The sequence below is a fragment of the Haliaeetus albicilla genome, chromosome 7 (genome assembly GCF_947461875.1).
Source record: "Haliaeetus albicilla chromosome 7, bHalAlb1.1, whole genome shotgun sequence".
NCBI classification, from domain to species: domain Eukaryota; kingdom Metazoa; phylum Chordata; class Aves; order Accipitriformes; family Accipitridae; genus Haliaeetus; species Haliaeetus albicilla.
In genome coordinates, this window is record NC_091489.1 from 5,575,417 (window position 1) to 5,596,009 (window position 20,593).

Sequence of the window (20,593 nt, forward strand, 5' to 3'; positions counted from 1 at the left end):
AAGAGCTGGTTTCTTGTTGCCTTACTTCCAGCGACCCCCGGTTCCCCCCCCATCAAGGGATGCGAGCTGCCCACCGCGTCAGATGGCCACTGAATCAACCAGGAAGCTCCAACTTTGGCAATCCAAAGCAACGCAAAATTCAGGAGTATAAATACAGGAACATTTTGCCTCAACACGCTGGGGGTTTCACAATCCGCTTCGCCCTTGCGCGGTGGCTCTGTCATCTGCGACGCTGGGGAAAATCAACCCCGGCTTTACCCGCAGCTCTGGCAAATTGCAGCCTGGTGCAGGAGTAGGCAACAAGCTAAAAGAAATTCTCATTTTTGAGTGTTTGAAAAACACGATCTTGCCATCAAGAGCAGTGGCTGCATTGCCTCCCCTGGTTGCTCCTAGGGGTCCTGCTCGGTGCCGCGGGGGGCAGAAGTTGGAGGACTTCCTTCTCCGTCCACCATCAGGTTTGTCAGCTGCAAGGAGGACTTTCCCACAGGGAAGAGGGTGGTGTGTTGGTCCCCATCCCTTATGCGATGCCTGTGTTCCTGTAGTGGGAATCACGGCAGTGCTGAATAACGTTGGGCTGGGCACAGAGAAGGAGCTGAAGTTGGACCGCAAGTGTCCTGCTGCTGCTGCAAGCTGGGGCTGGGCTCTAACCCTGCCCTAACCCTTGCTGAATTATTTCCGAGAGGTTTTATCCTCTAACAAGCCAATCCACTGGCCATGCCAGCTGGCTTTCCTTCTCCCGGACTGCTTCTGCTTGGGGTCGGCTTGTCTTTTAAGTGTGGCTGGGTGTGCACGGGCTCTGGGTGGAAGGCAGAAGCTGTGTAGGAGGAGAGGGCTGTCCCGCCACCAGCCCTTGGACCCACCAGCCCATCAAAGCCCTCATTTCCCCGAGGCAGAGGGTGACTGGCACAGCACTCGTGCTTGGAAAATGACTGGCTCCGCGTCCAGGCCTTGAGTCACTGGTTCACGCTGTCGTTGTGAGCTGTTGTTTTCCGTTTGCAAAGCACGAGCGGTGACCTGCTGTTTATTTATAACTCGGAGAGCGTCGCTTGTTGGGATACCGAAGAGCCAAGCTCTGGGACAGGGTCTCTGCCTCTCCTGGCACAAGGCTTGATTTAAACAAGCCGTTCCCAAAGAATTTGGCTGTTTTGCAGCAGTTTGGTAAATAAACAACTCTGCTCTCGCACCAGCAACTCCCTTCCTCGGTAGGTTTAACCACGCCAGCTTGCTGGCTGTTTTTATTTCTCACTTGTTTTATTTTCTTTGTTTTACTCGAGCTGTTGTGATCTGCCTGCGTAGCCTCCGGGGTGGTGACTGCTGGGAAACGATGTGGCTTTTTTCTGCTGTAGATGTGCTTGTCTCTGCATTTGCACATACATCTGATGTCTTATCCATTCAAGATCACAAGGACCAGCCAAGGCTTTCCAGGATCCACCTGGAAGTGCTCCGGAGCCCTCTGGTTCCTTCTAGAGCCAGCTAGCCTAGTGCCAGGGCTGCCGGTCTGATTTCCCCATGTTTCACTGAAGACTTGTGTTAGGTGAAATCCACCTTGGAGCTGGTTCGTTGCACTCGTTTTTCAGGAAAATGCTGTCCCAACAGAAGCAGTGCGTGTGGATTCGTGGTGCTGGAACAAACTGGTTGGACTGGTCATGATGGGAGTGGAGAGTCCCATGGTGAAGGCGGTGGGTGTTCTCCTTAGCGTCTCACCTCCTGCAGACGCTGGGAGAGGTGATGCCAGCAAAGGAGCCTGTGTTTTGGGGGAATACCACTCACTTTGTAAAATCTGGATGAGGTCTTTGCGAAAACACCGCTGTTACCCCCTCCCTTGCGACTACCTGGGGATACTGGGGTGGCTGACGCCAAAAGCACAGATGGCGGGTGCAGTCCTGGAGCTGAAACACCCACGCTGCCTCTCTGGGCATGAGAAATGCCACCCTGTGCCCACAGCTTGCTCCTCCCACCCCCAGCTCTTGCACCTTGAATTTGTCTTGGGTGGGATGTGTCACTTGCTTGCAGGGTGTGTGCAGGAGGTGGTGGCAAAAGGGGCAGAGGCTGCCTGGCCCCAAGGAGCCTGAACTTCTCATATGGAGGGTGGAGATGGGGATGGCTCTCTGCGGTCCTCATCAACCACTGCTGTCACTTAGGTGTCCCCTCGCTCCCCCCAAAAACCCCCAGTAGTCCTTCGAGCCAGTGAGCCAGAGGTTAACGTTTCCGTAATCGCTGCACTCACCCATTTCTGTGTTGCAACCCGAAGAGAGGAAATCTTATGACAAGTCATGGCAAAACCAGTTTCCTTTTCTTTGAAGTTGTCTGTGAATTCTGGAGACACTAAGGATTGATCTGGGGTTTGTTCCCAAAGAGCTCTTGAGCAGCTGCTCTGAGCAGGACCAGCTGGTGCGGTACGTGCACAGGATGCTTCGGGTCTGGGATGCTGTGGATTCAGATTGCTCTGGGTTTAGGCTGCACGAGATTTGGGCTGCTCCGGATTTGGGCCACCACTGCCTTCGGGACTAGCCATGGCTCTGCAGAAGCTGGTCTGCAAACCATGTTTCTGCCCTGGTTTGGTGGCTCATGGTGCAGGGAGAGGGGCAGGTTGAGGTTGTCAGCTCTGCTTGGGGAAAGCTCTGGGATTTTTGTGTTGGCTTGGAAATAAATTCTGAAGTATCAATGCTATACCAAGCCCATTGTCTGCTGTGGGCATACCTAAACCCTGCAGTCAACTGCTGGGCTCTCTCCTCTATTTAGAGGGCAAGTGCTTCCAACTCAAGGGAATAAATCTCCAACCTTTCACATCCTTAGGAAGCTTTACTGTGGTAGCTGGGGCTGGAGCGGCTCTCAGACCCTTTTCAGCACCAGGACGCACTGTGTTTGAGCAGGGATGCAGCAATGTGATGGGCGTCTCACTGACAGCCATGTGCTTTGCTCACAGAGCCTCCAGGCACAGCTTGGTTTCAGCAGACAGCTCTGAAGAACAGGGCAGGAGGCCAAAAGTCAGAAGTCAAAGGTCCGTTGTTGTCTGCAAACACCCTGCAGTTGCAGATGACCCCAGCGAGGCTGCCACTGCCTGCTCAGCTCTGGTTTTGCCAGGCTTTCCTGTAGTGGGAGGGCACTGATTTTTCTCCCACCAAAACCAGACCTGCCATCTGCACCCCCAGGAGCGGGGAATCCTGGGTTTCATCTACCTCTGAATGGAGCGACTGGAAACCTGATAGAGAACCTGCATCCTTCTTTCCCATCTTCCCCAACAGCTCTGTGCCATTGGGGCGAGCGCCTAGACACCTCCAAGAGGGTCTGTCCCAGCTGGGTTTGGCAGCAGCATCGCTCCTCTCGCGAGTACCAGAGATGAGCTGCTGACATCTCTGCGCAGGGTCTGCTGGGGAGTGACACCCCTCTGTCTGGGCCACCTTAATGCCTTTCACATGGTTTTTGAGTGCCGTCGTTCAAGCTCACTTGCTAAATGGCTGTTTTGATGCCCTTGCTGGCACCTGGGTATTTCAGGTGATGTAGAAACAGAAGGGGAGCCGTCCCTGGGCCTGCGTGCATTGCTGCTGGCTTGACCGGCCCGATGTTTCACCCAGGTTTAGGGCTGCCTCCAGGCAGCTGCAGGGGTTAATTACTCGCTCTCGGTCTCTTGGCCATGCTCTGTTTTGCCTGAAACTCTCCTGGTCCCCGGGAAGTGTGGCGTGTTTCAATGTGGTCGTAGGTCGGTCCCAGCTTGAATCCAGCAGCAGTCTGGCCATGAGTGCTTGCAAAATGCCTCAGTGCACGATCCATGCCTCTTGCGTGATGCCGGGTGCCCTTCACATGACAGGTGAGTTAGATGTAAACCAAATGGGTGCTCAGACATGTTCCTCCTCCTTGTCCCAAAGGTGACATGTGAAGGCAGCGCCCAGCGCGGGGAGCGGCAGCAGCTGAGATGCATTCAAGCCATGCCGATGACCCCAAGGAAGCCATACAGGTGAGCAAGACGTCCTAAACCTCCCCAAATAGCTCTAGTTACTCCCCAGTGCAACTCCAGTTACTGGCGGGGACGTGGTAGGACTTGTTGGTGCTGCCAGCTGGGGTTGGGCTGGTTTATAGGGGTGAAGGGTGGCTCAAGCTTTCCAGCAGAGAGGATCCTTGATGGTTTGGCTCATGGGGGGGCAGGTTAAAGCAAATAGGGTGGCCATGAGTTAAATCACACAAGACTCTACCTTGGGCTTTGCCCCTCGTGGCAAGACCCAGCGTGGGGCAGGGGAAGGTGCTCAGCTCTGATACCTGGGTGAAGGAGCATTGCTGTTCTGTATATTTGGTGTTTCTCTACCCAGCTTTGGGAGTCTAAACACGTTTAATGAGCAAAGTTCAAACCCAGCGGCTCAAACTGGGTGTTTAATTCATCCCACAGCAGAATTAATTCATGCATGACAGATAAAATCATTTGCACTCTTTAATCCTGTTAGCCCACAGTTGCTGCTTGCAAGCAGGTTGCTTGTGCTAGCAGATCTGTGAAGCAGCTGGAAAACAGCCCCCGCTGCAAGGGGCGTCCCCGATACGAGCAGGGATAAGGTACACGTTCCTCCGGCTGTTTTCCTTGAACTACAGCTGCTGGAAATCTTATTTAGATGCTGAAAAAAATACCCTGGGCTGGAAATTTAATATGAGTTTGTTCAGCCAACCCAGGCTCGAGTCAAAATCTTCCCTGCCTCAGTCACAGTGGCTGGTGCCGTTCAGTATTCGCCTTGAATGCTGCATGATTGATGCCGAAACATGAATTTGCAGTGTTTGCCAAATCCCTGCTGGGAAGTGCAACTTTCATTTTAAATAAGGTTGATTGAGACATCCGGGCTCAGCTGCATTAGAAAAAAAAAATCCCCTCCACTAGCATAAAATTGTTAAATTCACTGAACGTGCTTCTTTTCAACTGATTTGAGAAAGAGGGAAGCAAAGCTGCTGGAAGGTAAAATTCCCGTGTTCCCACTTCAAAGCCCACCAAGGCTCTCTGAAGGCAGCAGCTAAACCCCAGCTGTCCTTCCAAAAGCATCTTTTTGGGGGGAGCCCGTCCCCAGCAGCACCCGTGGGTTAATCAACACAGACGAGCTGCTGAGAGCGAGATCGATGACTTTGATTTCTGCTGGCAGGACTCATTAGCACATCACATGCTGCTTGGGCTGTTCTGCACAAGTTCAAGTGGTATCGCAGCCCTTATTATGGGTTACCTCCTTTGAATTTCTCGTTTCTCAATCGTGCTTATTTAATCCCTGTGTTTCCCCTGAGCAAGTGCCTGGAAAGAGCTGTTTTCTTCTTCTCCCCATCCTCTTAAGCAATTTGGTTTCTGCAGAGGAAGCACCGCACGCTGTAAAGGCAACCCCAGCAACCCAGTGGGCTCTGAAACACCAACTAAAATTGCATAAATTACTCATTTGAAAAAAAAAAAAAAAAGCCAGATGAACCATGCTGCCAAGAGCATGAGTACCCAGCTTGACCGGTTCAGCTATGGTGCTCCCTAACAGCCACTGCGAAGCATGTGGATGAAGTAGAAGTCATATGGTGCATTGCTCTGGATGAGCCTTGCACTTTTTGAGCCCTTTTATATGAAATCTTTCCTAATACTTATTTTTTTATAATGCAAGCATGTCCTTCCTGTCTTGCAGCTGATCAAGAAGCAACTGGTGAATGCCATCAAGGCGTTGCAGAAGCAGTACGTGACCTCGGATGCCATTGTGACCAGCGACGATGGGAACGCAAACACCCTCTGCAGCGCCCTGGAAGCTGTCTTTGTGCACGGGCTGAAGGCGAAGCATATAAAGGCAGAGAGTGGAGGGAAAGGGAAGAAAACAGGAGGTCGGGGACCACTTCCCCAGCCGGTCTTCTGGGGTCTGCTGAAGAGCATCACCCATCGGTGAGTGCCCGTCCCTGCCCAGAGGTGTTTGCACGCTCAGGTTTATCCCCTCTCTTTGGTGCAAAAGCCACAAAATTCAGGGAACGGTGAATGGGAGGGTGGCTCAATGGAAAGATACATCTCTACCGTGTCCTGTGTGTTCAGTCCCTTCAGTCAGAGGGAGAGATGCTCTCTTGGGGTGTCTCAGGGGGCTGAGGCTGCCTGGGACTGCTGGGCGATACAGGTAGGAGAGCAAAGCCCATGCGATGCCAAGCGATGTGGGGCTGGGTACCCAGCGCAGCCCCTCTCAGCGTGTGCAAGGGGTAAAGTGCCATTTAGGCGTGAGCCGATGTCCCCAACCAGTTAAGGAATGAAACACTGCTGCCAGCTTAGGGCACACTGCTTTCTTATTTATTTTTGGGTGCCAGGCTGTATACGGGGTCTCATCCCCTGTGGGACCACAGTGATCACACTGACATACGATAGCAGCAGGTTATGGGATGCATGGCCCAGGGGTCTGGTCTCGCTTCTGGCCTGGATCTGCTGGGAATGGTTGGCCTCCATTTCCCCATGTCCCAATCAACCTTTGAGGAGGTCTCGCCTGGGTAACTATCGTTATTTGCTGGGGTTTTTCTGAGCCACTCCCTAAGCAGAGTCCTCCCACAGTAAATAACAGCCCACACGCAAATAGTTTTGAAAGCCTCATTCAACTCCATCACCGACTCTTAAATTATGAAAGAGCTGATGAAAATAACTCTTTCACATGCTACAGGAGATATTTTTGTGCCCTTTGAAGGTTTTTTCTTCTTTTTTGAGAGACAGATTAAAAAAAATCTTGCAAAACTTTTGCTGGTTTTTGTAGCGTCTGCAGCGCCAACATGAGCTGGGACCAGGGAGGATTAGGGAGCGTGGTGTCGCTGTTGGATTTTAGGGAAGAACAGTTGAAGTCAGGAGGCTGAGATTGCTTGAGGAGCTCAACCTGACCCGCTCCTTTTTTTGGGGCCACTGCAGCCGTTTTCACTGTGTTTTGGCTGATTTTAAATTTGAAGCTAGGATTTAGACACACAGTTGTCACCAAAGAGTATCCAGCCAGAGCAAGACCCACAAATGTGCAGGGACAGTGGGAATTTCCCCCTCTGCATCCTTGGTCCAGGGTCAGTGATGTGTGGGAGATGCCTCCAGCCAGAGAGAGGAGGAGCACCCAGAGGCACCCCAGGGATCCTTGGGGTTGTTACCAATATGTTTAGCTTTGGGGCATTCGGGAACTCTTTTTTCTCCATGGGAAACCATGTTTTCCATGAAGGAAAGAAATTTTCCACAGCCTTTTTTGTCCCAACTCCTAAACTTCCCATAGCAGAGCAGGTTGGGCAGTTCGTGATGGAGGATCTTCCCCTCCAGGACCCCATGATGGACCGAAAACAGAGCCGCTCACATCCTTTTCTGTTCTTTCTCTCCCTTTCCTCAGAAATATTGTCTTGGAACTGGAACAACTCATCTTTATCAATACAGACGTCGGCCGCTGCCGAGCCTGGCTGAGGCTGGCTTTGAACGATGGCCTCATGGAGTGTTATTTGAAGCTGCTGCTGCGGGAGAAGTCCCGGCTGCCCGAATACTACCAAGCGACCGCTCTGCTCTTAGATGCTGAAGAGTGCGAGTTTCTCCTTTGCTATTTGCAGGGCTTATCATCCTTAACCTTTGAGCTCTCCTATAAATCAGCAGTTTTGAATGAGTGGACTATCACCCCTTTGTCCCTGTCGGGTCTGTGCCCTGTTTCGGAGCTGCTGGAGCCCCTCACGTCCTCAACATCCGAACCCCACAGAAAAGCATCACTGGGTTCGATCTCCCAGTCATCAGGGTCGGACGAGATCGAGATTCAACCCTCCGTCCTACCCATCAGCAAAGCCAGCAGCAAAATCAAACTCACGTCGTCCTCGTTGAGCCTTAACACCACGAGCTCATCCCAGCTCTCCTCCAGCCTGGGCTCCGACAGCATCCTCCCGGCTCACTGTGCCCGCAGTCCCGAGCGGAGTGAGGAGCCGCTCTCCTGCGACTCCGACCTGGGGACGGCCACTGCTGAGGACCTGGACAGGTCACTGCAAGAGTGAGTCTTTTTCCAGATCTCCTCTTCAAAGGGATTTTCAGCCGTCTCCTGGGTTCTCATTTATTTTCTCTCTATAAGCAGGAAGGCTTTATCCTCTGTTTTTCTTTAACAAGCTGTTTTTTTCCTCCTGGAAAGAGCCTGAAAGGTAGAAAGAAACACTCAGCACAGCTTGCTGGGACCCTGCTGCCATGGCAAATGAGCTCCTAGCCACTGAAGTGTGTGTCTGTCCTCTTTACCAGGGCAGAAACATCAGAAAAATGTTGCTCCCTGGTTTCAGGAACGTCACGTCTCCCTGGTGTATGCTGGGGGATGCTTCAGGGCTTTCTGAGGGGGGAAAGAAATTACTTTGGCTGCAGGAAAGGGTTATAATTTGCAGTTTCGGCAGCTAATTTAGAGGAGGGAGGTTGTTAGTTTGTCATCCTCGTGATTTATTTCTGCCAAACACCCAGCACAAAGATTTCCAGCGGGTTATATAAGCTCTGAGTAATCAGTAAATATTTTCCCTGCCACCTTCAAAGGCTCTGAAGGAGCCTAGCTTCAGGGTGCTGGTTGGCGAAGGCACCCACTTCTCGATAAGGGTCTTCAAGAGGGTTTAGAGCTGCAGTCTGTTCTTCCCCATCGGTAATAGCATCATTACCTACTTCGAGGATTTTGCATCTTATGATGATCCTGGAAGAACCTGCCTTGATTGGATTAAACTCGTGATGAAAAGACGTCGTTTTGAATTTTAATCTTCGGATGGTTTAACTCGATCTAGCTGGTGGCGAAGCAGGGGCATGGGAACAGCATCTCGTCTGGCCAGGCTCCACTAATAATTGCTTGTTAACGGTTATGAAAACATTTGAAATTTGGCACACAGTCTGTGGCTGGATATGTGTCCGGGAGCTGTACGTTGGGCTGGGGCTGTGGGGAGCACCCAGCGCTCTCCCTGCATGAGGAGATGTCCATCAGAAGCAAATTAAACCCCATTCATCTGCATAGTTAGGAAGTGCATCCTTTGCAGGCATGGTCCTTGCCTGCAGTGGGACTGACTGCAGCTCTGTAGGGCAGAAATCACATGTTTTTCTGTTAGCATGATTGGTGCCACGGGGGTTTTTTGCAGCTGTACAGTGCTGCCAGCCTGCAGGTGACAAGCAGTGATATTGAGGTCTTTTTTTAGGTAGTTATAATTAGCAATAACTGGTTTTTTTATAGGTTTTGGTTAACGTAGCTACATTCAAACTGGTCACTTTTCTGTTTCAAGGGTGTTGTCCGAGTTCAGCAAAGCCAAGCCAAGCCTGGAAGCCCCAGAGGGACAGCTGGCCCCAAGCGTGCTAGGCTGCTCCCCGCAGCAGCCCGCCTGTCCCCCAGACACATCGCCCGTCCCCCCAGCACCATCCCACAGAGCTCACCAGCAACCACCTCCTGATGCTGACAGTCCAGGCTCTGCTCAGACAGGTGACATGGTGACTGCCAGCGATGGGGATGGAGATTCAGCACCAAAAGCCAGCAGCACGGCTGGCGTTTCGGCCACACGGCGTGGCGGTCCAAGCAGAGGAGAGACAGGCAGAAGTGGCACAGTCAGTGGCAGCGAGAGAAGCCAAGCAGTCCGCAGCCCAACAGCTGAATACCTCCTTTCTCCACTGCTGGGTTGTCCGGTAGGTGTTACAGCTTGCTTGCTATCAATCTCCTTGTTTTTATGCTTCCTGACCAGCAGATCTAATGGAAAAGGAAAATAAAACTGCTAACAGCTTCTGAGTAGCCACCAGTTTCTCCAAACTCTCACCTTCTGTGCTGCTTCCACTCTTCTGACAGTGAGTTGGGTGTAAGTGATGCTCCCTGCTCCATGAGCATCTTCCCGGACCCTGTGGAGCTGTGTCCATGCAGTTGCCCTGGGAGAAATTTGTTCAAAGTTGGTACTTACTGGTAAAAGAGGCACCAAAGCTTTTGAAACCCTGCCTGGCCTGCCAGTCATCCCTCACCAAGAGCGGCTGCAAGAGGAAGTTTTTGGTTTTGTTAACGATATCTGGAGGGTGATGAGCTCTTGCACAAATCTGGCCATAGGCTGTGTGCAAGCCAATAAAACAGCCTGAGAGTCGAGTTTCTCATAGGGACTTTTCTTCATTTATGGTCCACTTAAGAGCAGGGAAAAGGGTTGACTGGATGGGAAACAAATTACAGTTTTCCAGTGGAAAAATATTCACGCAGCACATCTGTTCTCAGAGCAGGATGGCATCCCTGGTGCTTAGGCTAGCTTAAGCAGCGGCGGATTTCCCCTGCTGCTGCCAAGGAGTTGGTGCACTTGCTTTTGCTTTTAGGAAACTCTTTGAACAGCCTTGTCCTCTGTCTAATTTGTTACTGACTTTTCCATCCTGGTTCCCATTGTTTCCATCCTGATTCCCATCGTTTCCATCCTGGCGAGGTTAGGATATACTTCATACCCCCCCAAACGGTTTCTCTTTTTGGTCTCTGCTCCTTTCAGCTCCCTCCCAGTTATCCCATTTCCGCTGCTTCCTCATGGCGTTGGGCCAGTTTGACTTAATCTATGTATAACATACGGTGTCAACAGGAAATTCCCCCCTGCTTTCGCATGACTCACAGAGCAACCTGCGTTCCTGGTCCTGGACTAAGCCGAGCCTGCTTGTACATTGGGAACTATGCCGCAAGCCACCCATGATCCTTGCTGCAGGGTGGTGACAGCTCTTCTGCTGTCGTTTAGTTTGTTATTCAGAATCAAAGGCTCTTGGAAAGCAGGGTAGGGTAATTGAGAGGTCATTCCTGGTGGGATGCAGCCCTGGCAGGGATGCTCTGGGTCTAGGGAAGCTGCTCCCTTTTGCCAAGGCACTGAGCTGGGTCATGTTTTGCTCCTGGTATTTGTTCAGGAACCTTGTCCCAGAACCTCGCTCCGTTCTTGTAGCCAGAAAAACTCCTAGAGAAGTTAACAGCCATGATTTCTTTCAGCTTAATGAGTTTTGTTCTGCTTGTGTGTCTCATCCCCTCCTGACGTACGGAAACAAAGGTCTTCTCTGCCTTGCTTTTTGCCTGTACTGGTCAGGCCTGGTGTTTGTAGCATCTGCTTTTAAGCTGTAGGTCTCTGTTTCATCCTAGACATCTTCTCTGTACCTCTCCCCATCTCTGTTCTTCCTGGAACGAGGATGGTACCAGTACTCCAGGCGAGCTCATACCCTTCCATCACAGGGCTGGTTTTTCACCTTCTAATATCTCGTGTGTGGTTACTGCAGGGAATGTGCTCTCCCTCTGAGCCCCTTGATGATTTTAAGGGGAGAGAACTGATCAATTTTGGACTTTATAATCCCACCAGTATATAATCCCAATATTTGCCAGCTGCCGACAGAGTCTTGTAGAGCGTTCCCTGATCAGAGGGAGCTGGGAAGCCATCCATGTGGGAATGGTGTGCATCACTGCGTGGGATTCAGTCTGAGTGGGAACAGCCCCCGTGGAGGGGTCATTGTGGGTGTGCGTGTTTGAGGGGCACAGGATGTTCAATAGGTTCAATAATTTTTTTTTTTTTTTTTTTTTTAACAGAAAAGAAAGAGCTGGATCTCAGAAGATGATTTCTACAGACCTTCTCCGGGAGAGAGCAGCGAAAGCACAGCCAACATCAATGGCTTTGGGCCAGAGGGGGCTGGCGAGGGTCTGGCCCCAGGGCTCATTAGCGCTCTTGACTTGGAAAGGCTGTCAGTGCCGTCCTTGGAGAGCGGGAAACCCAAAATGTCACCCGAACGGGAACAAAAGGGCTTCAGCGTTGTGCATCGCAGGCAGATGGGTACATGCTGCCCTCCCCTCTCCTGCTTTCATGGAGCACTGGGCAGTGCTCATGGTCTCGGGGGGTGTTTCAGGAGGGTGGGCTGTTTGGGAAGCAGCCGTTTGCCGTAGCTGAGCTGATGGCAGCACTAAAAGCTCCAGAAGGCAGTGGAGCAGCTTCCCTTGGCATTGCTGAGCCCACGATGGCTCTGGTGAGAAGCATTTTAGGAGGAGAGGAGGTACTCTGGGTGCCTCTGTCCCCATATCTCTGTCCACCCTGTGGGACACGTTTCCTTTATGTGGTCCCACTTGTTCTCAGCCTCAAAACTGAAATGCAGGTGGTGGACAGATGATGGAGACCAAGGTCCTGTAAACTTGTGCCCCATCCCACTGTCCACCAGGACCGGGTCTCAAAGCTGTGATGCCTCTGGTTGCTCGCTGTGAGCAGTCCATTGGCTTTTCTCTCTCCACTGGCTTCCCCTTCTTTGGTTATACTGAGACATCTGCTTTTGCCGCAGGTCTTTCCAACCCTTTCCGAGGGCTCCTGAAGCTGGGCAGTCTGGAGCGGAGAGGAGCCATGGGGATATGGAAGGAGTTTTCCTGCGAGCTGTCGCCACTGGAGCTCCGGCTCTTCTTGGACCACGAGGACCGCATCTGTGTTGAGAGCTATTCCCTGCTGCGGTGCGAGTCGCTGGCGCTGACACACTCGGATGGCCGTTTTGAGCTGGTTTTCCTGGGGAAAAAACTCTACCTACGAGCTCCGTCTCGAGATGAGGCCGAGGACTGGTTGGACAGGATCCGCGAGGCACTGCAGAAGTGCCGGCCTCAGCTGGAGGAGGAGGAGTGGGAGACACTGGAGTATCCAGAAGACGGTGGTGAAGGCCAGCCTATCCAGAGTGACTCCACTGCTCTTCTCCAGTACAGTGACATGCCTGGGAACAGCTTTGACTGGACTCCAGCTCACGAACCAGAGCTGGATGCAATAAAAGAGGCTGTTCTGTACGTGGACATGGACAAAACCTGGGTCCCTTTTATTTTTTCCCTGTCTCTAGAGACTTTAAAGTGCTTTAAAGTCAGGAACAACGACAAAATTTTAAGCAACAGTTACGGTATAGAGACCATCCAGGACATCCTTCCAGACACGAGCCTCGGGGGACCCGCGTTCTTCAAGGTGATTACCTCCAAAGCTGTCCTGAAGCTGCAGGCTGAGAATGCAGAAGAAGCGGCCTCGTGGAGGGAGTTGGTCCGAGGGGTGCTCATGTCCTACCTGGAGAGCGCGGAGGAGGCACTGACTCTGGGTGGCAGCTTGGACGGGCACTCCCAGGTCATCCTGAAGAACATCGTGAAGGAAAATGGCTTCTTGTTGCAATACCTGGTGGCCATCCCCATGGAGAAGGGTCTGGACTCGCAGAGCTTCATCTGTGCAGGTATACGTTGGCTTGTCCAAAACCAAGAAAACCAGCTCTGTCTTGGAGGATGATGTTGTGTTAATGAGGTGACATCAAATTAGAGATGCCCTGAGTCCTGCCAACCCGTTGCAGGCCAGCTGCTGGTTTCCCCATCCAAACCCCATGTAGTACCAAAGCCCCTCGGTGGGGTTTCACATCCCCAGTCAGTGGCACCTTTGGTGGTCTGTGTGCACAGGGTGAGTCCCCCCATGCTGAATCCCCATTCCACCTCAGGACAGGTCCAACTGGGCTGCTACTGGGCTCCTGTTTAAGATGCTTATGCTATAGACAGTGGGGGTCTTGCCTTGAAAGCAATCTTAGATGGACCAAGAGGCCCAGGACTCTCTTCCTGGGCATTTTGTGGCCCCAACCTACTGGGAAAGTGCAATCAAGAGCAAATGCTGTTTTTCCAGTAACGCAGCACAGGAGCGAATATTGTGATGGGTGTGACAAGCTGATTTTGCAAAACATTCATTTAACCTTCCACTAATGCCTCTCAGCATGTGGGACAATGCTGGTTTAATGGGATAACACTCACTGACCTCCATGGGAGGTATAATTTGTTCTTTACCTTGGTAAGTTAATTAAACTTCAGATTTCTCTCCTGCTTCAGTTGTATTTCTTGTACCCTCCAGCAGGTTTTTTTTTTCTTTTAATCTCTCTTCTTTTTTTTTTTTTTTATATATATTTTCCATTCTGTTTGGTCTCTACCTTCCCCTCCAGGCTCTGTCCTGCATCTTCCACCTAGCAACAGATGGAAGCAGCAAGCCGAAAAGACAAATTCCCATTTTTTATGTGTAGGTTTTCTTAGGGGGCTGCCTGCCCTGCTTTCACTTCCCTCCCAGCCTGACACCCAAGACTGGCACAGGAGGTGTCAGGGCATAATGAGTGATAAAAGCTTCTTTTTATTATTAATTCGAAGAGCAACACCTGACCTCCATGAATTTTTTTTGAGATGTGCTCCAGCTACACCAATGCATGAAGGATGGGGTGGTAAAACCTTCCCCGAGGACAGCAGAGGTTCGCTTATGCTTGATGATGTATTTTAGAGAACTGAACCCATTAAAAATAGCATGAAGGGTTTTCCTGCCTTCCCAACAATGCGCTTGCTTTTCAAGTTGCTATAAAAACCCTGCAGATTTCCCCCAAGACCCGAGCTGGGTTACTCCTGGGTTACCCACCGCTATAATAAAAGCTGGGTTTTGGCTTAATCCATCCTGACCGCATCCCTTGCAGACGAGGTTTTGGTACCCCGCGGTGGCAGTGTGAAAGAGAAAGACGGAGTGAAGGCAGAATGGGGCAAAGTTACTGGTGGAGGTGATGGGGCAGGCAGGTGGGCTTTAGGTTCTTCCCTAAACCACTGGGGTGTTTCCAGAATTCACTTTTCCTAAAAAAAAAAAAAAAAAAAAGAAACAATTTAACCACTTGATGGATAAAAGTGGGTCCAGGGATAGTGCAGACTTCTTTGGATCATCATGGTCTTAAATCACAGCTCCTCACCTGCAGGGAAGGGCTGGGGACCTCTCACCAAACATCCTACACATGCTTTAGCTGATCTCCAACCCTTCAAAAAAATTTCTTTCCCCATTTACCCCCTCCCAAAAGTTTCTCCCCCCATCCTGGTGGCGATGGGAACAGGCTCTTGGGACAGCACAGGTAGGTCCCCTCTCATCGCCTCCTCTCTGCTCCTTGCAGGCTGCTCCAGGCAGATCGGCTTCTCCTTCGCAAAGCCCAAGCTCTGCGCTTTCTCTGGTCTCTACTATTGCGACAGCTGCCACCGGGATGATGAGACGGTGATTCCCTCGCGCCTCATCCACAATTGGGATCTGACAAAACGAGGAGTAAGTCCAGGCTCGGTTGGTGCAGGGAGCAGGAAAATGCTCCTGCATCTGCCTACGCTTCCTGAAGGTCCATCTGAATGTTTCCACCATCAGCAGAGGTGGAGATGTCCACACTACACCTCCCTCCAAGCCTCCTGGGCTGCTCCTCAGTGCATGCCTGCCTCTTGCCTCTCTCTGCCCCAGGTTTGCCGGCAGGCTTTGAAGTTCCTCACCCAGATCCGTAACCAGCCACTGATTGATCTGAAGCTCGTCAATGAGAGCCTCTACGACCACGTGGAGAGGATGGGACGGATCCGCCGGAGGAGGGAACAGCTGAAGCTGCTGGGAGATTATCTCATCATGTGCCGCAGTGGGGCCCTGAAGGAGCTGAGCAAGCGGTGAGGTCCCTCTGTGGGTGACATTACCCCTGCATCCCCCTGTTTGCACCCCAATGGTCTCCTGGTCCTCCTCATCGCTCACTGTTGGAGCGGGGAGCGATGCTGCCGAGGCATGGGCTGGTTTTTAGCTCCATGTCCTCTGCTATAAGGAGTTTACCCATCTGTTGGCTGGGTCGACACATTGAGATGTGACTCAGGAAACACCTTCCTGACTGAGGAGCTTCTGGCTGGACAGGAAACACCTGGGAAAATAGATGAGAGATTTATTTTCTTTTTCCCTGCTTTGAAATGCTTTCACGCGATTTCCAATGGCAGGATTTGGGATGTGTGGCACAATGCGAAAATCAGTCTGCAGTGATTTTCTTCAAGAGTCTGCATCATCCAAGCTCCCCCTTGCTCCAAAGCCGTTGAAGATGTGGTGGAAACCATCTACCATCTTCTTCTCTGTGCTTCTTTGCAGGCTTGATCATAGGCACTACCTCTTGGAGTGTTCCCACAAATACAGTGTCGCTGATCTGAGGCAGGTGAGAGCTTTTTGCATGGTCATAGGGGTTTTGGTGGTGAAAGCATCCCAGTTTCTGTCGAGCACGGCACTTCATCATCATCAGTAGAAGGTTTCAAATAGCTTTTGCCTCGCTCTTATCCATCATATGCACTCTGCAAGCTTGCACATCAGCTTAAAGGCAAATAATTGCTTTTATTTTAATTTGCCAAAATAATTGGCACAATCCTGTATCTTCCGAGAACTATGGAGATCACATAAGATAAACTGCTTCGCCTCTATTTAAGCCAGCATTGCTGCTAGTGCATCTCCATGCAAACTTGTATCTATTGCAAATAATGGAGGTGATGGGTAGTTGGATTTCACTTTGACTCCAAAGCCAGGAGCCCCATCCTGGCAGGTTGTGGGTGCTGCTGTGAGCTCTCTGGGGTCCTGTTGCGACCCAGGCATGTGTGGTTTTGGGTTGTTTTTGGAGGACAGCCTTGTCTTCACATAGCAGCTCAAAGAATGGGTGTATAGTGTGGATTTGCACAGTGCAAACAGGGTGGGAGACAGGCTCCATGCCTGCCTGACCTATCTCTGCCCCTCAGATAGCCGACGGCGTCTTTGAGACCTTCCTGCAGTCTCTCCTCCAGTTTGCTTCCCATCACGTCTACAACTGCGACCTGTGCACCCAGCGCGGCTTCATCTGCCAGATCTGCAACAGCAGCGACATCATTTTTCCGTTTGAATTTGACACTACCACCAGGTAAGCGACGTCTCTGTCACGTCCCACTGCTGCGAGGCCACCCAAGCTTATGGCCTGGCTTTTCCCAGGAGCCTGGACCATCCCCTGGGTCCCTCTCAGGGACTCTCCGCTCTCTAGGCACATAGCCCTGGGGTGGCCTGGTAATAGCTCTGAGCTGGTTGTGCATCCTCATGGTACCCATCAGCCCCAAGATGATCCGAACCAAAACTGGGTTGTTTGGGGCAGGAGAGGACCATCCTCACAGAGCTGAGATGTCACCAAGCGAGGTGGCTTAGCAGATTGAACATGCAGAGCCAGCCAGCACCTTGCTGTCAGCCTGCAAAAGCCTCGCTGGGTGCTGGGTCCCAGGGCAACAGAGAGGCTGGGGGGAGGAGGAGGATAATGAAGGTGCTGTGTGCCCCTGCCTCGCTCACCTAGCCAACACATCTCCCATTCAAATTCAGTCTGGCTCCTTCCAGGGGTTGCAGGAGGGAAGGAAAAGCAGCAGTGGGACTGTTCATACACCCCTCTACAACCAAGGAGGGGGAGGAAGGACACACAGACACGGATTTGGAGATAAATAGTGGGCAGCCCTGTGGGATGTGCTGGGGATGTTCCCAGCAGGACAGGAGGGACACTGGCTTTCATCTGGGTTTTTTCTCCTGCCTGCGGAGCTCGCATCCTTTGCAGGCAGGGTCCTTGCCTGCAGTGGGGTCGACTGCTGCACAGGGTTCAGCAGCTGAGCAGATGTTGAAATCGGGTGGGTGTGTTAGAAGGGGAGTGTTTATCCCCAGCATCAAGGTTTTCTAAAGAAATCAGTATCAAAACATTCCAGCCCAGGAGCGTGGTCCATCCATCGTAGGTGGAGAGAGATCTACATCTCAGTGGTTATTTGGCAATGAGTATAATCCTGGCAGAGAACTTTAACAGGCTGATGGTCTGCATGATATCACTTTGCCTGGCAGTCCCTAAAAGTGAGCAGCAACATCCAGAACCTGCAGAAAATGCCAACAAAACCAGGATCCTTGGGTACCCCGTGTGTTACATGGTTGCAAATATTTCCAGGGTGGCTGAGCTGGATTGCTCACTCACCTTCCTTGCCACAGGGGCAGCCATCATGCTTGTTATCGAGGACGACATCCCCAGGGGACGGATTTTCCCTAGAAAAAGAGCATACGGGCTCTGGAAAGAGCAAGTACACAGGGCTGAGCTCTGCTGGCAGCCAGCCGGAGGTCTCATGTCTTGTAAAGCCGGGCTCTGGAGTTTGTTGACCTCTTTTTTTTTTTTTTCTTCCTGGCGGAGGAGGTTGTGCAGCAGGAAAGCAGCTCAACCAACATCCTCGCCAAGCTAAACCCGGCTTCCTGCCCCTCTGCCTGCCCTGGGGGACAGCCAGCTGCTGGGGTCACACCGTCACTCGCTGCAGGATGCGTCTGAAACGCCTCCTAACAATAAACCCAGCCGAGCACGGGACATTCTCCTTTTCACAGCAGCGGTGGCCGCTTCCTGCAGCCGTTGCTCTGTCAGGTGGAGGCAGGAGATGCCGCCTTTTGGCTGCTGCTTGCTCAGAAACATGCAGGGTAAAAAAACAAGCCCCTGGTTTTGCAAATCCCCCTGTGCTCAGGGAGGAGCTGCCACCACTGCTAATCCCAAGAAGCCACGTGAAAATATATTCCGCTGGGAAAATGCACAGTGCCAGGCAGCAACCCCCCATCCTGTCTATCCATGCATGAGCCTTTTCCGTATCTTGAGTAACTCGGGGTTTGCGGCCGCCTGTCAGGAGCAAGAGTTGACCCAGCGTGCGATATGTCATGGTCCCTTGCCTGGCATGCTGCTGGGCGTTTCTCTGCTCCCCTCTCCACTCGTCCTTTGGGAAATTAAGGTATTCAGTGGTATTCACACATCGATTGTGCACCAGGTATTTGCACTTGAGAGCATTTAAAAAATAATCTAGCTGACCCGCTGGCATGTGGATGGGCTGCATTTTGCTGCTACTGGCGAGGTGGGAGATCATGACCGGGAAAAAGTGAGCTCAGCCTTTGTAGCACGGACTTTTCTGTTGACTCAAGATAATTAGTGAACGCCCCTCGCAGAGCTGGGTGTCTCCTCCCTGCTGCCCCGCGCAAGGTATCATTTGTGGCTGTTTACATTCCTGCTGCGGCGCTGAGCCAGAGCAGGGAGGTCCCAGGCGGGTGCTGGTGAGACCTCCCTGGAGCTGGACGGCTCAAAGGCAACGCCATCCCCTGGCTGCCTGTCCCCTTCCTTGTGGCTCTGATGTCCCCAGGCAGCGTCTCTGCTATGTGCGGGTCCCGCAGTCAGGGTTGGGGGTCTCCTGGCTGAACCCCAGCCTGGCAAGCAGAGGGTCCGAGCTCTGGCACTGAGCTGCATCCTGTCCCCACCGGTGTTGCAACCCCAGACGGGCTCTCGCCGCCCTGCACCATCACAGGGTTTGGCGTCTCAGCCTTGAAACTTTGCTCTTGTGCTGTCACTGCTCCGAAAGCAAGGTGCAAACCTCACTCAACATCTCCCTCTTTCATCTGCAAAAAAATGTCGGTGTGCTGGCAGCTGCTTGCAACACTCTTTCCGGGCGAGCTGCTGCTTTTGCTTTCAGCTTGCTGGAGGTGGATCTTTTACTGGAGTAGTTACTGCTCCTGCTAGCAAGGTTCATCTTGAGCCAGAGCTGGCTCTCGCTGGGGTCAGGGCTCTTTGCTCAGCAAGTGCTCGGAGGAAGCAGAGGCAAGGATGTGTCCCCAGGTCTGGTTTGGTGGGGAGAAGTTCAGTCTTTGCTCTAATGTTACCAACAGGGTGGGTTTTTCGTTTTTTTTTTTTCCCGGCTTGGTTTCTCCTAGGTGCAGCGAATGCAAAACCGTCTTCCACCAGGACTGCCAAGCCAGTGCCAAGTCGTGCCCCCGCTGTGAGCGCCGGCAGAGGTACCAGCGACAACTGGAGGCGGAGGCCAGCATGGAGCTAAGCCTTTAGCATCCAGGGATCGACCTCGACGCTGCCTTTGGCTTCTCATCCAGCCGGACTAGTGCTGAGGGGACGGGGCGGTCGGGAGGTGCAAAGAAGAGACCGCCCCCCCTCCTGCCCAGGAGTTGATGCTGTGCCTGGCCCTTCCCTGGGGACAGGGAGCTGGTGGTGCTGGGTGATGTGGTGTGGGTGCTTCTGCTCCACGGAGGGACCCTCTGCCCACCCAGGGCTGAGCAAGGGAGGCTGGAAAGGTCTGTCCCCCCACTCACACTAAGCCAGTGCTGCTCGGGGATGCTCCCAGTCGCCCTCCTGGTGCCAACTTGGTATGTCCCCTCCTGGTGGAAACCCAGCAGCTTTCCAGGGTGTAAATCAGGATTTCCAATCAAGGGTGTGGATAACTGACATTGATTAAAGCTCTAGTTTTTTAGGAAGTTCGATACTGAAAAACCAGTATTTTTTTATGTGGGGGTTTTGCACAAGCTGGCCTGCGCCAGGAGGTGACAGCAGCCACGCGGGAGGGGACAAAGTGACACTTGTGCCTTTAGGGACCTGCGCGTCCCCGGGGGACCACGGGTGCCAGCCGAGCATCTCCCGCTCGGAGAGCCCGTCCTTCACCGTGGCCTCTGGGAAGAGAGGGGAGAGAAGAGCTGGGCTGCTCCTTTCAGCCTGCTGCTTTTAATCCTCGGAAGAAATTTTATTTTCCTTTCACCTGTCCCCATGCAAAAATAATAAAAGTTTATTTAATGACAAGCGGAACTGTCTTTGGGGTTTGCTTCTCCGCAGCGGGTGCCAAATCACAGGTGCCAACCTGACGCTGCGTCTCCGTGGGAGGAGGGTTGGGGACAGGGATGCTACCTGTCCTCCATCTTACCTGCCTGTCCTCCATCCTCCTGGCCCATCCTCCGGGGTTTTGCAGGGTGGTTGGGGGACCCTTCCCCATTCTCCCTGCCCCATTTTCCTTCCCATCTGCTCCCCACTGGTGTTGGCATCTCCAGTTCTTTTCCCTACCATCCCGCTCCCGGTGCCGGGAGG

At 52.3% G+C, this 20,593-nt stretch overlaps 1 protein-coding gene across 2 annotated transcripts; it reads left to right on the forward strand.

The window, feature by feature from the left end:
• The first annotated feature begins 45 nt into the window (after positions 1–45).
• PLEKHM1 (pleckstrin homology and RUN domain containing M1) lies at positions 46–20,309 on the forward strand. 2 transcript variants are annotated; one of them, XM_009923542.2, is made up of 12 exons: positions 46–455; positions 3,867–3,955; positions 5,628–5,875; positions 7,320–7,955; positions 9,199–9,592; positions 11,481–11,721; positions 12,218–13,126; positions 14,843–14,988; positions 15,172–15,365; positions 15,826–15,889; positions 16,458–16,615; positions 19,441–20,309. In XM_009923542.2, exons 2-12 carry the CDS (start codon positions 3,914–3,916, stop codon positions 19,568–19,570), a joined length of 3,162 nt encoding a protein of 1,053 aa, XP_009921844.2. In that variant the 5' UTR covers positions 46–455; positions 3,867–3,913; the 3' UTR covers positions 19,571–20,309. The 2 variants fall into 2 exon arrangements, with proteins under 2 accessions (XP_009921844.2, XP_009921845.2); XM_009923543.2 differs by lacking the exon at positions 46–455 and adding an exon at positions 1,055–1,202.
• The last annotated feature ends 284 nt before the right edge of the window (positions 20,310–20,593 follow it).